Below are 25,365 nucleotides of genomic sequence, written 5' to 3'. Positions count from 1 at the left end.
GGCTCGTTTTCCCTTTTTTTTTATTGTCAAAATTTACAAACTTGTTATATATCTAAAAAGCGAACGCTGGCGGGACCTTGCGGATGTTATGTTCCTTGTGACATGAAAATCAAGTAAATTTACAATCATGTCGGAAAAGCGCAAGAGCGGGTCAAAGACGAGATTAAAACGGGATAAAACCGAAAAGGAAGGATATCTCAGACCAGATATAAATGTTAAAGTGGATGAACTATTCGTAAGGTATAATACTTGTGTTTATTTAATCATCTTCACATTGTTAAAGTATGTAGCAGCTGCTAACTTCTGGTAAAAACGTTTTTAAATAGGCTTAGATAATTATTAACTTTACTTTTGCCCCTTATCAAACTGACATAACTATTATAAAATTTCAATGTTGCATAGTTTACATATGTATACTTTTAAGCATTGCACAAATCTGTGGCCATCAAGAACAAGAATAAACATGAACATAATTTTTGAACAGACTGTTTGATGACAATGCATTCACACTGTTTTGTTTTATTGTACTCATAAAGCTCTTTGTTTGTACTTAATATCAATTAAACTCCAATGAAGTTTTGGCAATGAGGAATGGAAGTGTTATGCCCTGTGTATATTACCTCATTTCACTTTTTTCTAATTGTTGTAAGTAGTTAAGATGTTTTCTTGAGAAGCGCTGGCAGAATCATGATTTTTGAGTTTTGGTGCAGTCAAAAGAACTAATTAGTTGATCCAACTTTTGTTCAAGTGCATACCAACCAAATGCTGTTTGTATTTTCGGTTCAAGAACAAATCATTAACTTGGACCCAATACTTTGTGTCAATAAAGTAATAGTCCCGGTGATCTGCGTATGCCATATAATGATTGCTGTCTAGCAATAAAAGTACCAGTATTTTTATGGTGAAAACTACAGCAGTATGATTTTTTTTTTTCAGATGGTTTAACTTACCAGGAACTCAAAAAGCATTAAAAGAAGGCCTTAGACAAATAAGACAACACAAAACTGAACAGTAAGTTATATTAATCACTCATTGTTTACATGCACCTCAACACATATTTTCTATTGCAATAAACACACATGCTTTTAGGAGCCAGCAGGCTAATCTGACAAAAATCTCCAATAAAGGAAGTCCAACAAATAAAGGAGCTGTTGTACCACAAACTGCCACCCTAAACAACAACACAAAATCTAGTCCTTCAACATCTAGTAATGTAAAACCACTACTTAGCCCCAGAAGAAGATCCCAAGGAAAAGGAAGATTATCAGGCAACTTGAAGGTAAAACTTTGCATTTCGTTTTTTTTATGTTCAAATAGATGTATTTTCCTTGAGGTTGGTAGTAGTGAAAAGCACCTATGTGTTTTTTTCTTGTGTATGGTCCGGTAACAAATTGCATGGCTTGGTGTTTGTCCATACCAGGTCTATTTGCTCAATTTGTAAAGAGCTCGAAAAGGGTTTGTGAATCTGTCATATATTTTTATGTTTCAAATTTTGTGATAAATATGATTCAGAGTTTTTCCAAATATTTTAAACCAGGTCCAATTATTGAAAACATAGCACTAGCTGAGCGACTTAAAATAAAAGTGTTCTTTGTTGTGAGTTTTTGTGGTTATATTGGTTTGATCTTTGGGCTTTCTGGTGGTACAACAGCATTTCTAGAGTAGAATGTCATAGCATTTTCTTTAACATTTGGATGCTCCTATGTAGTTCTTTGATTGACATTTGGTCTCTTGTTTGAACACAATCAAAGTTTTTAGTGAAAGAACAGTAAAGGTTTTATCTTGATGTTGGTTTATATCCTTGACAGTTGACAGTATATTGTTGTTTGTGCTATAAACTGCCAGGCTTAGTTGGTTTGGGTGTTTGAATGTAAATGTATCCACCTGTATTATTTCAGGAGGGGATATACCAAGTCTGTGGATATTGTTACACTTTAACAAACCTGTGTACTTTGCTGTCTTCCTTAATTTCTCAGAATGTCATAAATATTTTAAAAGGTGATGTCGCTTTAATGGACTAAATATCGCGCGTGGCATGCGTGCGTCGTCAATCCATTCCAAAACGTGAGCAGGCGGCTTCATGCGCCTCCTCGTTGAACCAAAGGCACGTCTGCTGTTTTCTAATCAACGATTTCGCTCTGCGTGCAACTGTCAGGCACTTAGGTATTCAGGCCATATCAGCAGCACTACGATAGGCACCCTAGTACCCTTTGGCATGACTACCAGGGGAATTGACAGGCCTTCTTCTTGGTGCATTTATTTTCGTGCCTCCGCTCGACGACTGAGAGACTGATTATCGCATTCGCACATCGCTAAGCGTTGATAAGGCTATGTACGTTGAAGCATACCGGTCAGAGAGTCTTCAAGTGTCTGCTATTTGTCAAGCATGAAGGACAGTCCATTAAGGTTAAGCCAATCGTTCCTTACGGTTTAATACTCATTACAGCAGCAATTGATATGAGCTCAGCCTGGAAGAGATTGAGATAAGTTGGAAAACTCTTTAGTTGAGGAAGTTGTGTCTGGTACTGTTACATTAGTAATTGACGCATAAACCCAAAATCCCCTGGAACAGTAAACGATTTTGGCATAGGTCATAGACAATAGCTTAACACTGCTATTGCGCAGATAGTCATATCGTGTCTTTAGTAGAGCAGGAGATTTGAAGTGTTTCGAGGGTATAAGCTAAATTTTCATGCGTTCTGCCTTCACCTTTTACAGTGTTAGAAAAGGTTTCGGTATGGTTGTTTATGAATTCACCTACGTTTTCTTTCAGGGCTAACGTATGTTTATGACTTGCGAAACTGATGTATTCTGTTGCTTTGTGATTGAGCTGTTGGTGCAATAGGGCATTTTGTTTTTGTTGTGTGCGGATATGTCACGTGACATGTCGCACAGCGAACTGCGCATGCGCAAGACCCGCAGTCGCCTCGTGGTGGTGCAGGCACTGCGACGTAAGATGCTACAGGAGGTGGATGATGTGTTGCCCATCTCTGTTGGTTCAAATTCTCAAACCCACAGACGTGCGCTGTTCCGCTCTGCTTTCGGCGCATCTGCTAGTCACGTGACTGTCACCCGTGACCTTCAGCGAACCTCAATGCATCAGCAGCGCGTGACGTCACATAGCGTCACCATGTCGAACAGTAAAGCTGTCAGTCACAGCGCCTACGACCAGTTGGAATGCAATGGCACTTCGCCCGTAGGTTTAAATAATAACAACATGATGAACAAACCACCTCACGCAATGGTCCAAGAAGGCGATCAAGAGGGCTGTGATACGCGTTACCGGAGTTCGGTCAAGTTGGTATTCCCCCCAAACAGCCCCGCGATGACCCTAGAAAGCAGGTCACGAGCAACAGATTTGTCATCGCCTCGATTGATTGGCCACGCTGCGACGCAAAAAAACTGTGTCACGAAACACGCTGAATTAAACTGTGACCTGGGGTCAGCAGATCTCAACAACAACAAGCATATTGCGTGTAACAAATCTACTGTTTCCCATCGTAATGTACCAATATCTATTCAAAGTCAAGTGATAGGTCACAAAACCACCAAAACTTTAGACAAGGGTGCTTATGAGCAAAGAGCGCCGCTGGTGGTGCGTGTGGTACTTCCAAAGACTGGCCAGCTGATTTCGCGTGGCTCACGGCCGGAAACAGATACACCGTCACAGGCACAGAAACCAACTACGCACCTTAAATCATCAACGGCGTCGTCATCAAACATAAACAGCCAGCGCCTTGCCTCCACTGTCTCCAATACTGTTATTCATTTAGGCGCTGCACCAAGGCGCACCGTAAGAACTGAGCAATACGCTGCAATGGAGGGACAAACGTTAAAAGCTTCCGAGGACGTAAAAAAGAAACTCGCGCGGGATTGTATTTTACGGAAGCTTAAGGGCGTGACACCACCAGCGGGCAACGCCCACAAAGAACATAGGCACGAGTACGTTAAGTTTCAGCCGAATATTCATTCGCCACCCGCTGACATGAAAGTGATCAACTTTGCAAAAGCAGACTGGTCTGATCAGGGTAAACAAACTGAAGCCAAAATATCTGTCGAGCCAAAAGAAACCCCGAAAATTAGACAGGCATCTACGTCACGCAAAGGAAGCGAGAGCAGTGACATGAGCAGTGACGTTATAAAAAGTGCTACTTTTACAGCCTCCAACAGCAATCTTGACAAACTAATACCTCACGGCGGTGATTCTACAACCAAGTCTACACCAGACAATAATGTTTCCACAATATGCCATGCGGTGTCGCAAGAGAGCAATCAGCGTTTAGATGAAAAGACCTCAGAGAAAGGCGAGCACGCCGGACGTGCCGTTGTGCATAGCGATGAGACAAAGAGCCACTGCTCTGCAATGGCCAGCACTGAAGTAGACGTTATGACAAGCTGTTCAAAGATGCTTACTGCCGACGATATTGCTTCATATCAGTGTAGGTTTGCCAGTGATCCTGTTAATTTCCATAAAGTTCTAAGAATTCCTTCAATGGGCGATGGAGAATACGATGAGACAGTTACCGACTTCTTTACTGGTGCAGGGCAACGCATACCTCTGCAAATCGAAGTCACGGAACGAAAACCATGCACGGACAAGTTGGCCATTAATTCCGATTCAGAACTCTACAAATCGAACGATAAGGCAAATGAAAAGCCGCCTGAACAAGTGAACAAGTTTGTTCCGGATGTACAGGTTGTAGTCGCTGAGGATGTTCCTACATCAGACAATCAGTCAAAAGAATCTCGTAAAATATCAGAGAGTACTGCTGTAACTACCGACGACTTTAACTCAATGCGTACTGATGACAGAATGCAGGTGGGTGTAAAATGATCTCTGCAAATTAAGAGGCTGACTATAAGTTGGATTGCATGTGTTTGAAATGCCACGACCATTGCCAACACTTAAATGTATTCTAAACGTTAAGGTTGTTATGGTATTTGCGGATAGGAAGTATGGTGAACTCTAGAAATTGCTGACACATATGGCAAGTGGTCTATTTTCGTTGCGGAAATGTTTTTCTTGAAACACATCTTTAGTTTCAGGTTTAACTGTAGAAACCGCTTCGGGTTTTCTAGCCCACTTACAATATCCGGTTATTACAAGCCGGTGTTTAATTCTCTGTCATCACGGTTTATGTGTGCGTCTTTGCACGAGAAAATTGATTTTGCCCCTACTGCAAGAATCCTTTGGGACCACAAGTCATTGATTTGTACAGCTTTGTTTGCACGAGCTATACCCAAGGAAATGCTTTTGCATGTACCTCTCGCAGCACGGCGGACGATAACGAAAACAAGAGGATATGTTGTACAGCTTGTGTACACATGGTCTACGTGACGCACTTTAAATGTCCTAACTTGCTTAGCACTGTCACATGGCCTATCCATGTATATAATATAAATCGTGTACAAATAACAAGGCAGTAGATTGGTCCATAGAATAGGAGTTATATATGTCGTTTAAAGCGTTACGGTTTTGTTGTAAAAATTTTAAATTAAGGAAGAGAAGTTTAACAATCATTTTTATACATCCAAGTATTTAATGATGAATGATTTTTTAAGCGTAGTTGTTCAATATTGCTAGCTGCTGAAACGGCTGATTGATGCCTTGTCTAAATAGCACAAAGTGCACGAAGCAAGCCCTACTCATTGCCTTAATACATACAAGCACTTACAAGTCTCTCAAACGCGACTGTATGTTGGTTTTGCCACGTCATTGGATGATAAGAGCAAATTGCATCTTTTAAAACGAAATGCAACGACGTGTATTTCAGTTCCAACGATCCCAGTGTTCGTGGCTTGACTTCCTATTAATTCTAAACCGTCTTGTTTCTGTGTAGCACCTTTTAGCTTTTGGCCTTTAGGTACAGGTGGTCGCGAATAGCGGTAAACGTAAATTGTCATCTATAAAACGCCATGCCATAACTATAAATAATGAGTGACTCTCGATGGCCTTTTGACAAATTGCCTGTGCTTTGTAAAACATCCGGCATGTGAAGTTGCACTTTACAGGTGTAATATTTCAAAACTGGATTGACGGGTCTTAAGTTGTATGCGTTAAACCGATTGCGGTCGCTTTTTGATGTTTATCGGGTACATAATAAACATATACATATACAAGATTGATTTCAAAAGGTCGCGTTTATTCTAATTGAAAATAGACTATTGCCAAACAATTGTTGTCCTGTAAGATCTTGTTGTAAGTGGTGTGAAACTAGATTATCATGTCTGATGCCTTTAAACTTTTTAGACACTTAAAAAACGTTTTCATATGGCAGTCAATATTTTTTTATTGTCTCCTTTTTGCTGATAAGGATTAGTTTAGTTTATTATCAGTACAAACGTTTCTTAGTTGTAAAAACTGTGCTTATACAGAAATCGTCCTGAACCAATGCGCGCTTACTGCACATTTATAGCCTGAACTTATTTTTTATTTGTGGTTTGGAGGACGCCATCGACAAAATCGATTTTTATGTCATACATTGCATAACGAACAACACATACTGATTTAAGTGTACTGAAAGCTTCAGTTCAGTACATGTGCGTTTCTTAGTTGGTTTAAACCATTTCACTGCAAACACATTTGCAAAGTCGTTAAATCTCAGAAAGCCTGCACAATTGTTTAAACTCCCCGGCAGTTAGGAAGCAATCAAAACCCAGTAATTTGCGCCGCTTGTTTTTTGTTTTGTGAAGTACCAGAACAGGTAGTAACTATTTACCTTTGAGCAACGTTTTTCTGTTAATGTTAGTGGGCAATGTACATTGGCAGCCGAGTAGATGTTTTGTAGTAGATGCAGCTGTTTGGTTTTCAAGTCCCAAAGGTTACTGTCAATGATCAACAAACTACTTGTTTTGTCACAGGATTGCACAGTCGCAATACACTATGTCTCTTAGGTAGGTTACAACAGGATTGCAGCTGTACACTAGCACAGTAATACTTCTTTTCAGAATGCTAACTTGGAGTGATAAAACAAGAAAATAGCATTATTGTTCGATGATGTTGTTTGTATTGTTAATTTTTGGCAAGTTGCTTGTTTAAGGTAACAAATCTGATTTGAGTGAAGGTTTAAAGAAGTAAACAAAAACACCAGCTGATAACTTGATGTTTTTTTTAAATATGTTTTATTGTGATGAGACAAGGGGCCTCCGACAACTATTGTTCATGTGGCATCTTTTGTTTTTTTTTGATTGAGTGAAATACGATGTTTGCACCACAGCAAACGCCATCGGCAAACGTTAGGTTTTTATGCATTTTGGAACACTATACACGGAATTAAAAAGTAATTTAATCAAAAACATTGTATATACAGGGTTGCCATCGACATGGAGCCCAAAATAAGGACAACCGAAATATTAACATTACATACGAAACGAAACAAACTTTTTTTAACAAATTTTTATCACATGTCGTATTTTTTGCCTGAAACAATCTGTTCCACCAACTTCTTGTTCGTAGAAAATACTTTGTGCATCTCACGACAGCCCAAGCCTAGGTTTACTTTTACTTGTAGCAGGGATTTGACTTGTAATAAGACAAAATAAGCACTCACGTCAAAATCAAGGACATTTCCTAGAAATAAGGACAATATATTTTTCTAAAACATTGCCCTTTAAAATAATGACAAATCTTAGAAATAAGGTCGGTATGGCAACATTGGCATGATAATTTTTGGCCAGTGCGTTGGCAGATACGCAAAACAATACTTTGCCGTCACTAAAGCGTCGTGCTTAAACTCTGACTCAAAACGCAATCATCTGCAGCAGCCACAACGTAGTTCTTGCACGTGGCCTCATTATTTACTACACTAATTACGAATACCCTCCGCGACGAAATGTCGGCCCAGTAACGCATAATGCTCGCGACAGCAGTGCAATTTGTGTGTCTGAAAAGTGTTTTCATTTTCACCCGATTTTGAAGCGCTTGTGCACATATTCTAAAATTATAGGGAAGCATTTCAATATAGTTTGATGAATACAACGTATTTTGTTGGTTTTACGTTGTTGATAACTATTGGCAAAAGGTAATGTGTATCTTTAAACATTGATTTTCAATCCAAATTTTAGATATCTCGAATAAACAGATTGAAGTTGCAACCTAAAGTGGCTGAAGTGTTTGTGAAAAAGTTAATACATGACCTACCGTAATGCAAATAGTTGTTCGATTGGCAATGATATGCGAATCAGAAAAGTACACCAATAATCATCATGTTGTATTTTATCGTGTCTTGTAATCATCACCAGGCAGTGTGTACAAAAATTTGCCCCATTTCTGAGTTCTTAAATCTTGACAGATGTTGCAATTCTATTTGTGCCTAACGACATTAGTATTTCTTCGTCTCAATTGCATCGCTTTGTGCAGAAAAAAGCCGCCAATTTGAAGTGTATAGATTTCTCTTTCCCCAAAATCCCACATTTTCCTAAACACAAGCCCCATACTGTCAAATCAATACGATTTGTTAAATTTCATAAACTTATCCATAATTCCCCTGGGCCAATCAGTCAAGTCCTTTTGTTTCATCCCAAATCGTAGCAGCGATTTGGTGACATTTTCCAGCCTTGCTGAGTTGATGAATAATTTAAGGTCGGCGGTCGTTACTGGGTCCCATGTTGACGTAGATTTGTTACTTTTTTGTGGAAGTACCAATACCACTAACGGCTATTCGGTAGTGGATTGATAACGTGGTTTTATTTGCTGCTTATTGGTAAAACAAGCAGCATTTAGGACCTTATGATGTACACACTATTTTTGCGTCCTAATCAACGCGTATTGGTATTTGGTCTAATAAAGGAATTTGGTCTTCCTTTGTGTTTACCAAATGAATTCTGAAGCATATTCATAGTTTTTCCGGAACATGGTTCCGTTTGAGTCTAATGTAATTATAATTGCGCAACGCATTGTATTTCGGACGATTCCTGTTGTTTGAAATGACGCAAAACCGGCTAATAACATGTGTTTTGTTCCTGTTTTCACATGAGATGAAACCGAATGTTGTGATATTACCACGTAATGTTTGTACGATATACTATGTGTACAGCATAACATTTGTGTGGGAATAGCCAGACGTTCTTTTAAAATCGTAAAAATTGGGATAAACAGGAAAATATCATTTTGTTATCGACTGATCGTCAACCCGAACCTCCATGTTTTCTGCATGATTAGGACAGTTTTTGATCATGTAATGTACACGTACCCAGGGCAATTAACTGCCTGCCAATGGATTAAAAAAAAACATTTTGAAAGCGGAATGCGCGAACCATTTTTAGCGAAAACGTTGGTTTTCAGTTCAATAATTGACACCTGAACTTAAACAAAGACTTATACAGGCCCATGGCTGGCTATATTTCATACACATGCGGTTTATCTAAACTGCTTTTCTTAAATTGAAGCCTTTCCGATTTGTAAAGCTTTGAGACCAGGAACTCGTACGTCATGTCACGAATCAGCCAATCAGCGCTGATTCCAATATCCAGTGACGTCTGAGGTCAGTGCCCGGGCGGGGTCACTCCATGATAAACTTTGCGCTAAATGTTAATTCATACACGGAAGGTCTCATAAGGAAAGGTAATGGCTGATTCATTCCTGTTACTTCGAAGATATTTATAAGCGTATCTAAAAATTCCGTGAATGTTTTCTCCAGAAATCCGTGTTAGGAAATATTTAAGGAGTACTGTCGCGGAATTTAACAATAAATGCGAGACATTTGACTTTTCGCGCCCAAAAACAAACAGTGCAATGCCGTGTTAAGCATCCGAATGTTTTTATGTGTCGATGAATGCCAAAACCGTGCGTGTGATCAACGTTTTAGTTTAACGGGTTTGGCATTCATTCACAATTAAAAACATTGAGATGGTTACACGGTTTTGCCTGTAAATCAACGTGCAAAATCACGTTCTTAACTATACATCAAAAGTACTGTAGTGTGATAGTATGAAACTTAATGCGTTGACTTAGTGTGGTCATGTCCACGTCCGTAGCCCGACCATGTGTTGTTGTCCTTTTTGCATAATGCGCGCAATACATTCATCACATCGTGCATGTCGTCGACATACGCTGGTGCCTTGTCATTCGGACAGGTGTTGCGCTAGCATATCGATTGCTATACATTACAGTTGGTGACGTCACGCAGGACCGGAAACGCGTAATCACGTGGTTGAAACTAATGACGTAGCAATACTATCTTCCCACTCACATTTGCGAGATGTGGGTCCCGCCAGCTCAGACACCCATTGCCAATTCATAAAACCCAGCGGCTATGGGTACAAGCGTCATTACTTCGAAAGCAAATTGTATTCATCCCACGGCAGTTGGCATTCCGCGTACCGCCAAACTTTAAGACGAAACAACCTGCTTATGAATGGTCGAACGTACAGACCGCTTGCGTCGTTTACTTACATTCTGTCGTTTCCTATACGTCGCATGTATTTATCTTCAAACTCTACCGCTTCTTAAGTGACCGTTATTGACCCACAAGCCGGGTTGGTAGTCTAGCAAGTTGACTGGGTTGTCAATTCAGAATGCGTTGCTGGGTTGCAGTGGTATTGGGATTAGAACTTCGCCTGCTATGAGTATTTGCTTTAAGGTTTAGATCTTCAGATCAACCAGTTACCATTTTACGAACCAAATGTATGGATTTTTAAACTGATGAGGTAGTGTTAACGCTGCGATATTGGTTAAGCTTATACTACTTGCAAACGAGATGATGAGATAAACGTGCTGCCATTAAATCTATACTTAGATTAAAGCGAAGCAGAAACCTTTACGTATGTGAAAGATCGACTTTATTGCTAATGAGAAGTTTGTCATGTTTAAATTTAGCATTTGTCTTTTATTGACGTTCTAGAGGCGTATAGAAGTCAATTTAAATGTCGCGAACATGCAAAGGTCAAATACGCTGTTGTTATCTTACGCGTTTCTTATCGGTCTATATCTTCTGGCGAATTGTGCGTTAAAATTAAGTAGAACTGACGTTAAGCAGCGATGTGCCATGTTTCCTCAATAACACCGTAGAACGATTTTTTTACCTTTTAAGCGCCTGATTAAGTAGCAGACCAAAGATGAATTGACCCTGGTTTCACAAAGAAAGTTCAGGATGTTGAACGAGTTCATGTAATGATAATCCGCCGTTGGATAATGGATCTGCCAACCCACTGTTGTCGTAACTCTCTTTTGGAGTACAGGCCGGTGATCCCGCCAAGCTGTTGGCCCGGTGGATAATCGTCGGCACACGCGCTTGCCATTTCATTTGAGCACTGTGTTTCCAGACTGTACACACTAGTTTGAGTCGCGGTTTAAAGTGAACAAGTGCATGCGTTTCAATGTTAACATATTTGCGAGGGCAAGTGAGTGGAATGTCCGTGTCAGTCAGTTTTAGAGATTTTGAATTGTATGTACATAAACTGTATAATAGTTATATTTTTGATGTGTTTGGAACGCCTATGTTTTACTTATAAATGCGCCGTGTGTTGTTAATTGCGGCGAAGTGTTTCAAGCCCTCAATGTTCAACGGGTATATGTTGTTACGAGCGCTTGCAAGTACTTTCAGTTAACAGCACTGCGCTTATGAACCCACTTGAAACGTGGTTGTTATCTTTATCAATGTTAGCTTTGAACAGGTAAAATTTTCAGCCCTGGTGATGTAGGTTTGTTTAACCTTGTACTTCTCTATCCCGAGTTTTGTTGCTCACTTTGTATCTGTCTTATACATACAGCGTATACTTTAGTATTTACTATTCAAATGATAGTGGCTTGTCTGTGAATAGTTCAACATGAGACTCTCAGTTCTTGAAAGCCTTGATAACAAGAAGTTTATCGAAGACTTTGCTTACCGGTTTCCTGAGGTGAGTTCCGTCAATAGGAGGACAGATAGGCTTTTGAGTACAGTTGTGACTCTTTATGTCACTATTACTTGATTGCAAAGTTTGTGACTTCCAAAAACTTGGATTAGCAAAATTAAAATTGATGCACACAACCAATGTCTGGTTATTCGTAGACATACTACCATATTTAATTACGACCACAAATTGTGGGATGTTCCTGAAAGTGGACTAAACATTTTTTGCTGCAGTTTTTGTGGGTTGATATTTATGATGAAATTCTATTGTATTTTCTTTAAGGTATTGATTGATGGTTTTCACTCGGTTGAAATGGACCTTTTTTATGTTAGAAATAAAAAATCTGTGTTAGGGGTACTTGTAGTTTACAAGAAATAACAATATGAAACAACTATAAATGCTTCACATTCTATGTGCGTTAAACATAACCAACGCAAATTCCAATAACACGCCAATAAACAAATTGGATTTTAATTTTACCTACAACACCCGCCGCAGTGCACGGCTGGTATTCGCAGCTGCATAAATATTCAATTAATTAGAGCAGCAGCGGCAGGTTATTGTTTATCAAAACACCATCGCAGCGCCAACGGCTGTGGGGTGAACCAAAAGGCAATCTAACGTAATTTACCACAATATTGTTATTGTGCTTTCGCGTTATAGATCAGCGAGCAATGAGAGATTATCAAAATCGCATTACGGTTTCTGTCTGTGATTGTTTTCATGCTCTAATGCGTCATTGAAATCTATTGTGGATAATACTCTGTACTTCTAGTATGTACACATGTTCTAATGTTAAGTTATGTATGTAGAAATTTCATTTAAATAAACTTTTTAAACAGTTTAAAGTACCAATATACCCTTTGTTTTATTTATAATTCTATCATTTAGCCAAAAGTTTGACTTATAGACTGAAAAAGTTTGAAATCATCCACCGTTTATTTAAGATATTTCACCAAGTGATAGGTATTTAAGTATTTTATTCAAATATAATCACTGGTAACTCGTGATTATATAATATGCTACACATATGGTTTTGACTTAGTTGAATTCATATTGGGAGTTGTAGGCCGTTGCAAGCAGGATTTTTGGACCCCCAACAAATTTCCTTTGTTAATATTTTGAGGTACAAAACCAAATTGCAAACATTCTTATTCTGCAAACATACCTACAAAGTAGCATAAGCATTTCCTGGACAACCAGGCCAAGTTTTGTTGTTAGTTTCGCAATACTCGTCTTGGCTGCCGATTGTTTCCGGGTTAAGAAGGCGATGTGTCATTTTTTAGAACAATGTGGCAGCAGAATTTCGCTTTGCCAGCGAAGGCGGTTTGGTGCATTGTCTGAATTGATTAATTAGCTTGTGTGAAAAAAGTGACTTAAGACTAAAAGTTTAGCAGCAACACTTTAAACTGAATTCAAGTTGTAAACAAATCAACAAATTCCAATGAAACTAGTCATAACACGGTTTGAGCACTTTTTGCAGTTTTGGGGATAAAATATCTCGATAGCATGGGTTTTTCAACCTTCTTTGCTTGTTTACTTTTTGTCCGGATAAGCTTCAGTCGTGGGATCGAATCCTACCACAATCTAGATTTTCCAACATATGTCTTGTTATATGAAAACGCTTGGTGCGCGGCTTGATTCATTACAACGACTTCAATAGGTCTGGAGTATTGTTTTTGTTTATCCCTGAGCAGATTTTAAACTAATATTAGTTCTGTTTGCCCACTCCGCTTAAAAACATTTAACCAATCCAATCTCAACCATCGTGTCAAACCGTTAAACTGAAAATCATGTAAGTGTTACTGAATTCAATGTGCTTTGTTTTCAGATTCCTGGTTCCAACACTGGCTCACCCGTGATCGAGAAACCCGCAAAACGCGAGAACGATGTTAGTTCCAGAATACCACGTTTCTATTTCCCTTGTGGTCAACCGCGTCCCACAGGTAAGGCTGCAGACACATATGCGGATTGCAGACACACCCTGAATTTGCATTCTATCCTTGTGGTTTAAGAAGCCAGTTGGATAGATTATGGCACGTACATTACAGCGGGACATGTACAAAATGTCTTAGTTCAGTAAATTTACTTGGTGTTTCCTACATGCTCTTGTTTATCGATAAATTAAGGACGGATTGACAGCCCTCTTCGCTGTTTTGAACGTCAGTTGTCCCATACTTGGTTGACAAGGGTAATTCGATAGATTTTCCCATGGAAAATTGAACAAGAGCCTGAAATCAATAAAAAGTTCGAACGAGGATCGACCAGTAATTTCCAACTTCGCTTTAGCTTTAGTATTTCCACCGTAAGGCAAAACTTATTGGGTGGTAAAAGTTTGCGTTTAGTTTTATTTAAAATTCTGCAACACTAGTAAATGGCTTATACTTTACGAAAGAGACCAGACATTTAACTTTGATGGTGTTAGGTTGATATAAATCCAGGGTGTGACACTTTTCAAGGCCCGAAGCAGTGCCTTTTCTGACTTTGTTTTCTTATGTCTACTTTCAGACGAGATTAAATCTACTTTAACGAAAATCTCCGAGGCGTTTGGAAAGATCGGAAAGGATCGTGTGACCAGGCGTGAACTCGGCTCAATAATACTGGTACGTATGAAAACACTATACTTTTAAAACACAAAATTGATATATAAGTTTTGGACCTAATTCCGTACGAACTGCAATGGTAACAATTGTTTGTCGGTGCTATGTAATTTTTCTCGTCAGGATTCAAAAAACGTTTTCTTAAACATATTTTCCACCTGAAATCCGCCCGCTTTGAGTTCGATAGTCTATTCAGTTCTGTCCAGTTCATCGAAAATTTAGCATGTTTTGTCTTGGTCACATAAAGTGTTTCTTTGTTTAATACATATTTTTTGTATTAGTCCTGCGGATACAGCGAATACTGGAAAGCAGCGTTCTTTAAAGCGGCCACGAAAAGCGATGCGGACACCGTGTCCAAAAGTGACGTCATAGCTATGTGGAGCAGGTACGTGTGTGACGTCATAACCGAAATATTCCACACTAATATATTCCCGTTAAATCTAATTACATATGGACGCCCATTCGTACTGTATCAACGCATTTAAACCTATTGATACATAATCTATTGGTTATTATCCTTAATATCAATTGTGAGATTTATGCAATCCGTTTACACTTGATCAACACGCTGGCTTGGGTTTCGCTGGCAAAAACAAATTAATTCTATCGACCCGGATTTAGGTTAGCCAAGTCCAACCACGATGACGCCTCTCGCTTTGTGAAGATGCTTGCCAAGCCTGGAAACAACTTTCTCGAGTTCGATGATTTCCTGTGTCTAATGCAGGTGACATATTACGATATTAGAACATAATATTCTCTTTAATGTTGCAAGAGTTTATTGCAGTCGAAGTTTTCGATGCTCAAACACACGATTCACGGGTCTGAAAGCTCTTATAAGCCTGTGATTCTTATACTTTAAAACCTGTTGCAACTCACAAAGTATTTTTTACGTCACACTTTACAGACTAACACAAGGATTTGTTCAACTGATTTAATTTCAGATTTGACTAGATGGTAAAGGTGTTTTGGGGAACAATTAAGATTAAAATGAGGTTCTAGCATTATCTTGTATACTATTATTTCGGCGAAAGCACAAAATGACTCAATAAAAACCAAATATTTCGCTTCGCATTTGAAAATCTATAGTTGTGTATTTCTGCGGCACTTGAAATAATTTATTTATACATACACGCCAATATATTTAAGTAACCTTTTTTAAATGTACCAACTTCCAAACTTAGATCCTAATCTGTTGACGTTTTAAACATGAAAAATATTTACATCATAGTTATGTAACTGGTGTTTTAGGACATCGTGGAATGCCATCCAGGCTTGACCTTTCTTCGAGAAGCCCCAGAGTTCCACACACGTTACATGAACACTGTAAGTTGGAGTGCATTGAAACTAAGCCATGGTGACACTGCGTTTAGGCTATTTAAAGTGCCAAAAGGAAGCCACTGCGTTTTATGGATATTTTAAAATCAATAAAATCAGGACTTGTTTTGTGCTGTATGTGTCTTACGGAAATGCCAACTTATTGTAATCTTGAAATAGCTGAACTGTGCTTTGTTTTGGGAATGTTAAGAACTGCAAGTATTCACTTTGGCTGAGCACCCATCATCACATGTTAACGTTTGATGCTCAACCGGGCCTACTTTGCTTTTTGACGTCACAAATTTGTAAAGTAGACATTGCTTTGTTGCTATATTTTCTGCTCAAAAATTTTTCTGTTTCCGTCTTTTACTCTTCGTGGCCTACAAAACTTGCTTTCAAAAGGGAAATAAACGTAGATCGTCATAGGTTGTCAGGATCGTTGGTCAAAGTGCTTTACTGTAAAAGTATTGAAAATGATGATGCTCGGTATACCTACAATTAATTGAGTACTGACTCGGCTTAGCTGATCAACCTTGTTAATCGCAATTGTTGTGTTTTCAGGTTATTGCGCGTATTTTCTACGTCGTTAACCGATCTTGGTCGGGTCAAATCACTGTGTCTGAACTTAGACGAAGCAACTTTCTAACGGTAAGTTTCATTCCTACATACCCCTTACAAATTTAATTTAAATTAGTCACAACAAAATACGAATTCACAACTGCTCTTAATGCAAATAATGCTTTTAAAATAATCGAAGTTGCAAAGTAGAAAACAATGTATAAATCATAAGTAAGCTGCAGACAGTGCGCTGTTTCGACCAATAAGGTCACAAGGAAAAAAATGATTATTTGTACTATTTGTACAAATGATATTTGTATTATTTGTAAAAAAAATGATTATAAATATGATTTGATTGTTTATCACAAGACACTTAGTCAACTCTAACATAGGTGGCATCGAAAAGATCAAGGCCCTGGATTTCCGAACAAAACTCTACACCATATCATTGAACTGTAATATTTTATCTTTCTTCAATAGGTACTTAGCTCTTTGGAGGAAGAGGAAGACATCAATGCGGTCACCGAATACTTTTCATACGAACATTTTTATGTTGTTTACTGCAAGTTCTGGGAATTGGATACCGACCATGACCTTGTCATCGATAAACTTGACCTTACACGACACGCTAACGGAGGTAGGTGTTTATGTTGACAGCTTACTACACCTGTAACAAGTCAAGTTTATTTTTATTTTCATTATCATTACACACATTGTCATTGAACAGTAACCTAAAACAGCAAGGACGCCGTAAAACGTGGGTTCTAGGGTCAATGGCTCAGCTATTAGAATAATGATTGAGTTCTGTGTTCTGTGTATACTCTGCTGTAGGATCGCAACCGACTGTACGAACCAGTTGCATGTGACGGTGTTTGTAATACAAAAATGATTCGTGGAATTTAAGTGTTTTGAAATAATATATTTTGAAATATTTTGAAATAATTTTAGTAGTGTATCTTTCAAGAAAGTTGACAAAACAGTTCGCGAACCGCCGAATTCTTCGTATTATATCCGCGTAACGAATCATGACTTAAACTTGTGACCTACCGTACCTGCTTTAAAACAATTCGAGCGGAAACCGTATGTGTGACCAGATATGAAGGAACTGCTTTAAAACGATCAGGCCGAATCAAAGGAACAAATATTTTGAGACAAATTTTGTAATCTCATATTCGACATTCTTCAATACACCTTTCAAAAACATGTTGCCACACAAAACAAAATATTTCGTTAAGCATCGTGACTCGTTAAGTAGAGACCATAATTCGAGACGTTTTAATTATTTCTCTGGTATGAAAGCAATAATTACACAAAGAAAAGTCGGTTTAAAACCAAAAACATTTCGAAATTGATAAATTTGGCCGCAATTTTCAGGTTGATAAAAAACTAAGGTCTATCAAAATCAGATAATAAATATAAATAAACCCGAAACCGATCAAAGAGAAAACTGTCAAAGAGTTTGTATATAGTGGATACATTTGAATGCAATCGTTTCAACAATCTGTTGTCAGCATCAGTGCAAAAGTATTACTATATACAAACTCTGTCAAATTAAATTTGATCAAATTGCTATTCAAGTCCTCAACCTAAGCAAGGAACTGCTTGTTACGGTGATTTGGTTTACCAATCTTTTGATACACGACACAGTTTGACACATTTTTAGCTAAGTTTAAGTACTGCTGACGCAAAAGCAATGGTCACATAGATCTTGTTAATCCAACCTATGAACACATACACCCATTGTGGTATATTACAAAAAAGTTACATTAAACCTCACCGGTCAAAAATGCAAAATCACAACTAAGTTCTTTTCAAGTATTTTGGCATATTTTTCTAATTTCGTGTGGCGCATGGCCGTACGACACACACCTTTGTTTTGGCTTGCGAGCAGCCGAGCGCTGCGAAAGAGTCACTTCCTGTAACGCTGTTGTCAACAAACTTTGCAGCACTCTCCAGTCGGCTCATCGACCGAGTACTCTGTGGCGCCGTTACGCGGTGGGACAGTTCGGATCATCGCAACGGAAAAATGTCGTACGTTGATTTTGTGTGGTTCCTCATATCCGAAGAAGACAAAAAATCCAGCACGAGGTACTTACCGCTGCGATAGCATCGTTTAAAAAAATTCCTGGATGATAGTAGGCAGCATTAAACTGAAGCGATAAGCCCATGTGCCTTTATGATTAAAGGTCTTCCTGGGTGAAGTACATGACAATCGTTGGTTTTGATTTAATCTTTGTCAATGTCCTGTTGATGAAGTTAAAAAAATGGAAATATGTTAGGTTAACCGGAGATGCATTTTGACGTGATCTAATGATTGTCAGTAATGTCTTAACCAAAGTTCAAGTTCGAGTCACATAATTTGTTTTAATTTAACGTTTCGGTAATTTGGTTAAATTTTGCCTGTGCGCATTGACAAGACTTTGCTTATATTTTTATCATTTTCGTGGCCTCTTGATATATTTTGTTTTGTTTTTCACATTTTTTTTCGCTTTCACAGCCTCGAGTACTGGTTTCGATGCATGGATTTGGACGGGGATGGTGTGATCTCTATGTACGAGATGGAATTTTTCTACGAAGAGCAAATGAGAAAACTTGAGCAGCTCGATATTGAACCACTACCGTTTGAAGATTGCGTGTGCCAGGTAAGATCAGAAAAAGTAGCGCGAATTCCCTTTTTAATTGCCTTATTTTCGAACGCGAAATGTTTTATTGCTACTATAAACTAATAAAAATAGAATTAGAAACTGATAATTAATAAACACAAATATATATTAGTTGATGTTGAATACACATTCAAAGTTAACACCAAGTCAACTTCAACTGTACACCAACTGCAACTGAACAAACTTAGTGCAAGGCCATGCCAGTTGTAACTTGCCACATGTTCACCAGGGGAAAAACTTAACGATCTAAGTTCAATCTCATACTGTAGTGCCTACCGTTAATTTATAAAAAAATTACCAAGATTTGTTTACATTGAAGAAAAACTTGCAAAATGGTACAAGGGATATAACAACACAACTTTCTTTTGCAGATGCTGGACATGGTAAAACCCCTGCATCGCGACCGTATAACGTTGAAGGACCTCAAGAATTGCAAAATGGCGAACGTATTCTTTGACACTTTCTTTAACGTTGAAAAGTACCTTGATCATGAACAAAAAGATCCGTTTGCTCCACAGAAGGTAAAATTTCGATTTAGGCATTTCAGATCGTTAAGCAATTACAAGTCAATCTATCACTGCATTTATTACATTGTATTCGGACTTTTTCGTAAAATGTCAAACTGAACATAACGTGGTAAAAAGAGTTGTCAAAGGAAAACCAAAGAATTGATTGCAAACTGAAAGATGAGTTACTTTAACGATTTGGTTGTAATGCAGGACGTAGACTCAATTGTAGCGGAGCCTAGTGATTGGGAAAAGTTTGCCGCGGATGAATACGAAATCCTGGTGGCGGAGGAACAAGCCAACGAGCAGGGCTCATTCGATATGTAAGAAACGGGCGATGTCAGTATATTCTATAACGTTTTGCAAACTTTAACTTTACCTGCTTTGTTAGGAACTATGACGATGACGTTGATCCTCTTATTGAAGAGGAATTGCGCAATCTGGGTATTGGGCTGGGTGCCAAGGACGCTCACGTGACCACCGCTGTGCAGCGATCACGTGACGAGAATCGTGACGAGAATCCCGACGCAATGGAGCAGACAAGTTTTCTCTCCGACGCGCAGCAGCGCCTGAAAACATAATATTTTCCGAGGTTTTCCGAAAATATCCGAAGATAAACGAAGTCGTCCGAGACAGGCCAATGCTTGTGGAGTCGCCGACGCAGTGTGCTGGAAACGGGGTGCGCTGGCGTTGCCGTGGTAACGTGGTGTTAGCCGCGTAAAAAGGTAGTTCCGCTGTATCAGAACGCCGTGTCCCCGTTTCCAAGAATGTACTAGAAGTGCAAAAACCCACATACGTAATCTTTATTTCACTGACCAATTCAGGTTTGTACTTTGTTCGTCATATTATCCCCGCAAAGTCCCAATTTTCCCTGCGTTTAGCAGAATTGTAGCAAAGAAATTTGAATCCGGAAAAAGTCAAGAAAATCAATGAAAAAAACCAATGACGATTCCACATCTTCTGTTTTGTTTTGAAATTTTCACGATTTATTTTTTTACTTGTTATTTATGCTTCTTTCCGTCCGCCTCTTTTGCTTCCTCTTTCTTCCTGCGCCGCAGTGGGACATTTATTGTAATGATCCCACAGCACCGAACCCAATGGAACTTGTTTAAAAACAACTTTCATTCAACGACATCAATTTCCAACAACCTGCTGCTGTTTTCAACCAAGCAAGCTTTCCAATTTACTGCTACCGTGTCCGTTTCTTAAAGCTGCTTTAAACATGTCAAACTGTTATCGAGATTAAAGCACACTAAACTTCAGTCGGCCGAATTTTCTAGAAAAATATTTGTTTAATTGTAAAAGCATCAAGTCAAAATTGTCTACAGCTTATAATTTGTTTAATTGTAACAAAACACTGGTAAGTTTGGGACGGGTTTTTCTTGAAATATGAAATCTGTCTCTTACCGAACATCCACTTTGGTACAAATAGTCTCTTAACTATACACCACCAGGCTAAGCATCCAGTACTGCTACATCCTAGTCACATTATCTCAATGGTACAACGTACAAGTATCCTACACGGTTTCAATTCTTGTGGTCACTGTCAATTCCAGCTGCTGGGAGCAGTTCTTGTACACGAAAACTGATTTCACCTCACCTGATCTTTGTTTATTGCACGTTCGCGTCTTTCCTCTAATTCTTGATACAAATAAAACTGTGCTTGTTTGTTAACGCGAGCGATCGCTGATGCTCAATCTCAGTTTCTGTTAGTTTCAAACAGTTGAAACCTTATGGTTCAAAGTTTCCCAAGTCGATTCACCTTTTAAAGAAATATTTTTTTGATTGCAAGCCTTTTACATTATGTAGACAGTAAACTTTTATCACAGTCTTTGAAGTTATTTACCCTATATATTTTTAAATTAATATGTCACATTTGTGTTTGCCATGTGACGAACGGTTTCATGCCGTCAAGTCAATTGCCAATGGGCTGTGCCTATTAACGCGATTATGTCTTTAAACCCCTAAACCACCATGTAGCATCGACAGAAAAAACTTGGAGATATTTGAGCAAGAGCGGGCTTGTTTTTTGAAGGAGCTATATTTTTTAGTATTTATATTTTATGCAAACATTTGTTGGGGTTCTTAGCGGTAGGAACATAGACGGTGCGGGTTTGTATTTATTGTTACTCTTATACGAAGTTTAGTGTAGGATACACCAGTATGCACTGTCGGCTGAAATAACTAGCGCCAGAATAACATCCACTGTGGTGCAAGCTTGGTAATTACGCTAAAGACCGAGACAGTAAATTGATGTTTTTTTGCCAGCTGGGGTTTGGAAAAGTAACCTGGTAAAATTTTTGGTCCAGTTTATAATTTACAGAATTCAATTTTATTTGGAAAAACTCCACAATGAACAAATTGACCTTATCTACACAGTTTGTGGTTATATATGGCAAAAATGTTTGTTGTAATTTTACATGAACAAAGACCTCCAATCTTGATCTCTGCAAGCTGGACCATAATAGTGGGATGCACAAAGACATTTGCACTCTTTTCCTTCTTCTATCACGATTGGCGAACCGCCGTTCAAACACCTCGGAGGGCAAGTGTCTGGGTCAAACCGTTTAAGGTACTCTGCCAGTACGCGGTTCATGTTTGCCTGTTTGATGTTGGACTCGAACACGGCTGAGATAGGAGCCAACTAAACATAATGAAACTTGATTAGAAACCAAGCAAAAAGTGATCAAAGTTTCTTGACATAAGCTATGTTTTAATTGCAAGGAGAAACTGTTTAGCACATATGTTCAAAATATTATTGCTCTATTACCATGAAGTCAACCACCGCTGGATTGTCTTTGACCGTTTCTGCCCAGGCATCGAAATCTTCCTTGAAAGGTGTTTCTTCTTTGGAGAAACTCAGCGATGCGGCCGTGTCGGATGTTCCGCCTTTAACTGTCACTATAATTTCTCTTGCGGCTTGAATGAAGCTTCCTGAAAAGTTTCACTTTAATCAGGTATAAATATTCACCCCGAAAATGCAGTGTGATTATTTGTTGCAAGGTTATACTTTGGTATTATCAAACACATAGGCGCCGAGTGGGCGGTGGCGCCGCCCCCTAGGGTTTGTAAAGCACGGTCGTACGAAACATCGTAAAATCTGAGAAAAGTAACAACCGATTGCATTTTGGTAAAACTCTGCGCCTATGATCAAACATTCAAACCGTTAATTACCTTCATGGCGTCGCGACAAAGCATTGGTGGAACATTGTTCACCTCTTCCACCAGTCGCTTCTGCCTTGATACAATTTTTCTGTTCCTCCTCTGTGAGACCTATAATGTATCGAAATAAACAGTTAAAAATCATACCTTCGAAATCAATTTGCTTACCTGACTCATTCAATTCTGATCGATCATAGCGAAATATCGACTCGAATTCTCCGCCCAGCACTCCGCTTGAATAATAATGGGTGCCAAAGTCATGGATAATCTTTGAATATTCGGCATAGTCGAAATGTTCAGGTAAATCTAACTCACGTTGCCGGAATGAGTGGGTTAGAAAGATATTTTCACGACGTAGTCTGAAAGAAATATTCCAGAAATAGACCAATTTTTCAATTTCCTTGTCAGACCTATACTGCCCAAAGTTATGACATACATTTTAAGTTTTGTGCTCGTTTTTTACCTGAAATCAGCAACATCAATTCGGCTTTGTAGTTTGAAATATTTTGAATTGGTTTTACTTCCGTTTTCAACAATAGTTTTTCGTTTTTGGTCGGAACTATACGCTGCTTTTGCACTTAAACCGAAAACTATAAATAAAAAGGACAAAAATTGATAAAATTCTAAAACATAGACATGAATAGAGGAAAAATCGTCATACCAGAAAACCCCGTTTCAAGTTTTGATTGCCTTTCCTCTCTTTCTTGTTGGAAAAAGCTTTTGGCACATTTGTAGGACTTTGTTAAAAACGAGGAGTAGCAAGTTGTCTAGTGGTAAATGTTAAGTTTTAGGATTTTGTCCTAAATTTAAAGTTAAGAAAAAATGACAAAAATTATCTAAGCTACTTCGGAACGAATCAAGTTGATATTAATTAGCAAGAATGTTACATCCCCAATCGCCCCAAAAACGTTTAGATTGGTTTTGACAAAACATTTTAGATCAGTGGTTCTCAAACTTTTTTTGTCAGGGCTAAATGGTAGTTTTTTAAGTATGTCAGGAGCCGCAAAAAACGAAACCTCAAAAAAACACTAAAGATTACTACCTTGAAAGCTAAATTAGCAATTTTTGATGGTCTTCTGAGGTCTGGTGCGAACCGCAATGTAAGTAGTTGGGTGCCGCATGCGGCCCTGAGAGCCGCGTTTGAGAATCACTGTTTTAGATAATGCGTGGAATCAAAATAAATTCTTTCATTTTAATTTGCAACCGTTTACCAATACTTTTATTTAGCATGCATGCCCCCCAAAACAGCTATAAAAGACTACCTGAAAACGAAACGATAAAACGTTTGCTGGAAGTCGAAATTCCCGACCATTATGGTCACCACTTTCAACGATCGAACATCTTCCGTTGAATCGCTCGTTGTCAAAAATAGTTCCGATCTCTTCGTTCTTCACAATATTGAACCTAAAAATAATGGCGTAGTTGGTTTGGGGTCAACCATCTAGGCTACGGTTGAAATTCAAAGAATCCAAAGCGATTTAAATTTGATTTATGTATCTGAATCTGCTCTTACCCAGCTCCAACGGCGTCAATGCTTGGAATTCTATCTTTAGGTGTAGAACACGGATGGTGTATTTTGTCGCAATGCAATTCATCCGAATTATCAGTACAATCATCATCACCATTACAAGCAAGAGTGTCCCGAACACAAGTTATTTCTAGAAAACAACTGTCCATTTTTAATTTTCCAACACAATAATCCTGAAAAAAAGAAAACGACAATATTACCTCCCAATGGTAAAAAAAACATCGGGTTATAGTTTATTTGTTTACGTAATTAGGTTATAGCTTTTTTACCATCCCGGCATAAGAGGTTTCCATTCGCACATGTCGGTTGGGAAGCCGGTGACGGAGAACATCCTGCAGCAATGTTTACGTTCATCCCTGTGCAATCATTGCCGCCAAACATTAACGGTGTTTCGATATTTCTCAAACGGCTCTAAAAAATACTTCACAGTAATTAAGTTTTTTTACAGCGCTTTAGTCCCTACAGTATACGCGGGTCTTGGTAAACATTAAAATAATGTGGCCGATACTTTTTACCGAAAACGGCAATGTGTAGACTACAAGAGAAGAAAACAAAAATATGGTAGTCGTTTTGGCATTGGGCGGTTTTAGTCTAATAATTTAGCAATAGATGAAAATGCACTACTAAGTCCGTGTTCAATTTTCCTGCTGACTATACCGGAATGTTTTGCTTGCTATGCAGAAATTTGCTATCATTGCTTACAATTAACTTACTTTTGTGCCGTGCGACGAACATTTACTCCATTCGCCCCAGTTACTCCACTTGCAATTAACGGGACATTCTGCTCGTATACACATACGGTAATCCACCTGCGAAGGACAATTTTTTCCGTCGTGTTTCACATATCTTGTCCGATGCCGTATCCGCGCCTGATAACCTATATGACACGTTTCGGAACAGGAATCCCAGTTTGACCAGTTGGAGACCTCGAATAAAATAAGAAACTGTACATACTATTTGACTCTTATTTCTATAGTTTGGGACTAAACTTTTATCCAACACAAACCGACACTAAGCATACTGTACTTCCAAAAACCTTTTTATAGCTTGCAGTTCTTTTTACAAAGGAGAAAGTGATATGACAGAACTATTTCTGCACGTGGCCAAACACCTTTCTATGTTTTCGTTTAAGACACTATTATAATGTTTGCACTTATTTGTATTTTTATGAAGTTTGTTTTTTTAACGCTTGATCTTTACGG

At 38.5% G+C, this 25,365-nt stretch overlaps 2 protein-coding genes across 2 annotated transcripts; one reads left to right on the top strand and one right to left on the bottom strand.

Annotated features, from left to right (window-relative positions):
* The first annotated feature begins 2,761 nt into the window (after positions 1-2,761).
* LOC145220652 (uncharacterized) lies at positions 2,762-21,152 on the top strand. Its single transcript, XM_080087866.1, has 13 exons — positions 2,762-4,819; positions 13,664-13,778; positions 14,341-14,435; positions 14,714-14,817; positions 15,054-15,156; positions 15,681-15,755; positions 16,308-16,394; positions 16,785-16,941; positions 18,251-18,392; positions 18,802-18,946; positions 19,339-19,488; positions 19,687-19,796; positions 19,865-21,152. The coding sequence occupies exons 1-13, from the start codon at positions 2,873-2,875 to the stop codon at positions 20,052-20,054; spliced, it is 3,420 nt and encodes a 1,139-aa protein (XP_079943992.1). The 5' UTR covers positions 2,762-2,872; the 3' UTR covers positions 20,055-21,152.
* A 737-nt stretch (positions 21,153-21,889) lies between these two features.
* On the bottom strand, positions 21,890-24,960 carry LOC145219872 (complement component C6-like). Its single transcript, XM_080087179.1, has 10 exons — positions 24,877-24,960; positions 24,433-24,574; positions 24,149-24,293; positions 23,898-24,039; positions 23,297-23,402; positions 23,099-23,225; positions 22,804-22,994; positions 22,648-22,746; positions 22,244-22,407; positions 21,890-22,117 (listed from the first exon to the last, which is right to left on the bottom strand). Exons 1-10 carry the CDS (start codon positions 24,958-24,960, stop codon positions 21,890-21,892), a joined length of 1,428 nt encoding a protein of 475 aa, XP_079943305.1.
* Positions 24,961-25,365: the final 405 nt, after the last annotated feature.

This window comes from Phallusia mammillata, chromosome 3 (assembly GCF_965637545.1).
Source record: "Phallusia mammillata chromosome 3, kaPhaMamm4.hap1.1, whole genome shotgun sequence".
Taxonomy (NCBI): Eukaryota; Metazoa; Chordata; class Ascidiacea; order Phlebobranchia; family Ascidiidae; genus Phallusia; species Phallusia mammillata.
This window is presented reverse-complemented; position numbering and strand designations above follow the sequence as displayed.

Excerpts from the sequence above, each read along its gene's own strand:
- LOC145220652 (XM_080087866.1), top strand. The coding sequence starts at position 2,873 with ATGTCACGTGACATGTCGCACAGCGAACTGCGCATGCGCAAGACCCGC. Across the intron at positions 14,818-15,053 it reads GTCATAGCTATGTGGAGCAG|GTTAGCCAAGTCCAACCACG; the intron begins GTACGTGTGTGA and ends ACCCGGATTTAG. Across the intron at positions 15,157-15,680 it reads ATTTCCTGTGTCTAATGCAG|GACATCGTGGAATGCCATCC; the intron begins GTGACATATTAC and ends CTGGTGTTTTAG.
- LOC145219872 (XM_080087179.1), bottom strand. The coding sequence starts at position 24,960 with ATGTGTATACGAGCAGAATGTCCCGTTAATTGCAAGTGGAGTAACTGG. Across the intron at positions 22,995-23,098 it reads ATTGATGTTGCTGATTTCAG|ACTACGTCGTGAAAATATCT; the intron begins GTAAAAAACGAG and ends TATTTCTTTCAG. Across the intron at positions 22,408-22,647 it reads TTTGTCGCGACGCCATGAAG|GAAGCTTCATTCAAGCCGCA; the intron begins GTAATTAACGGT and ends GAAACTTTTCAG.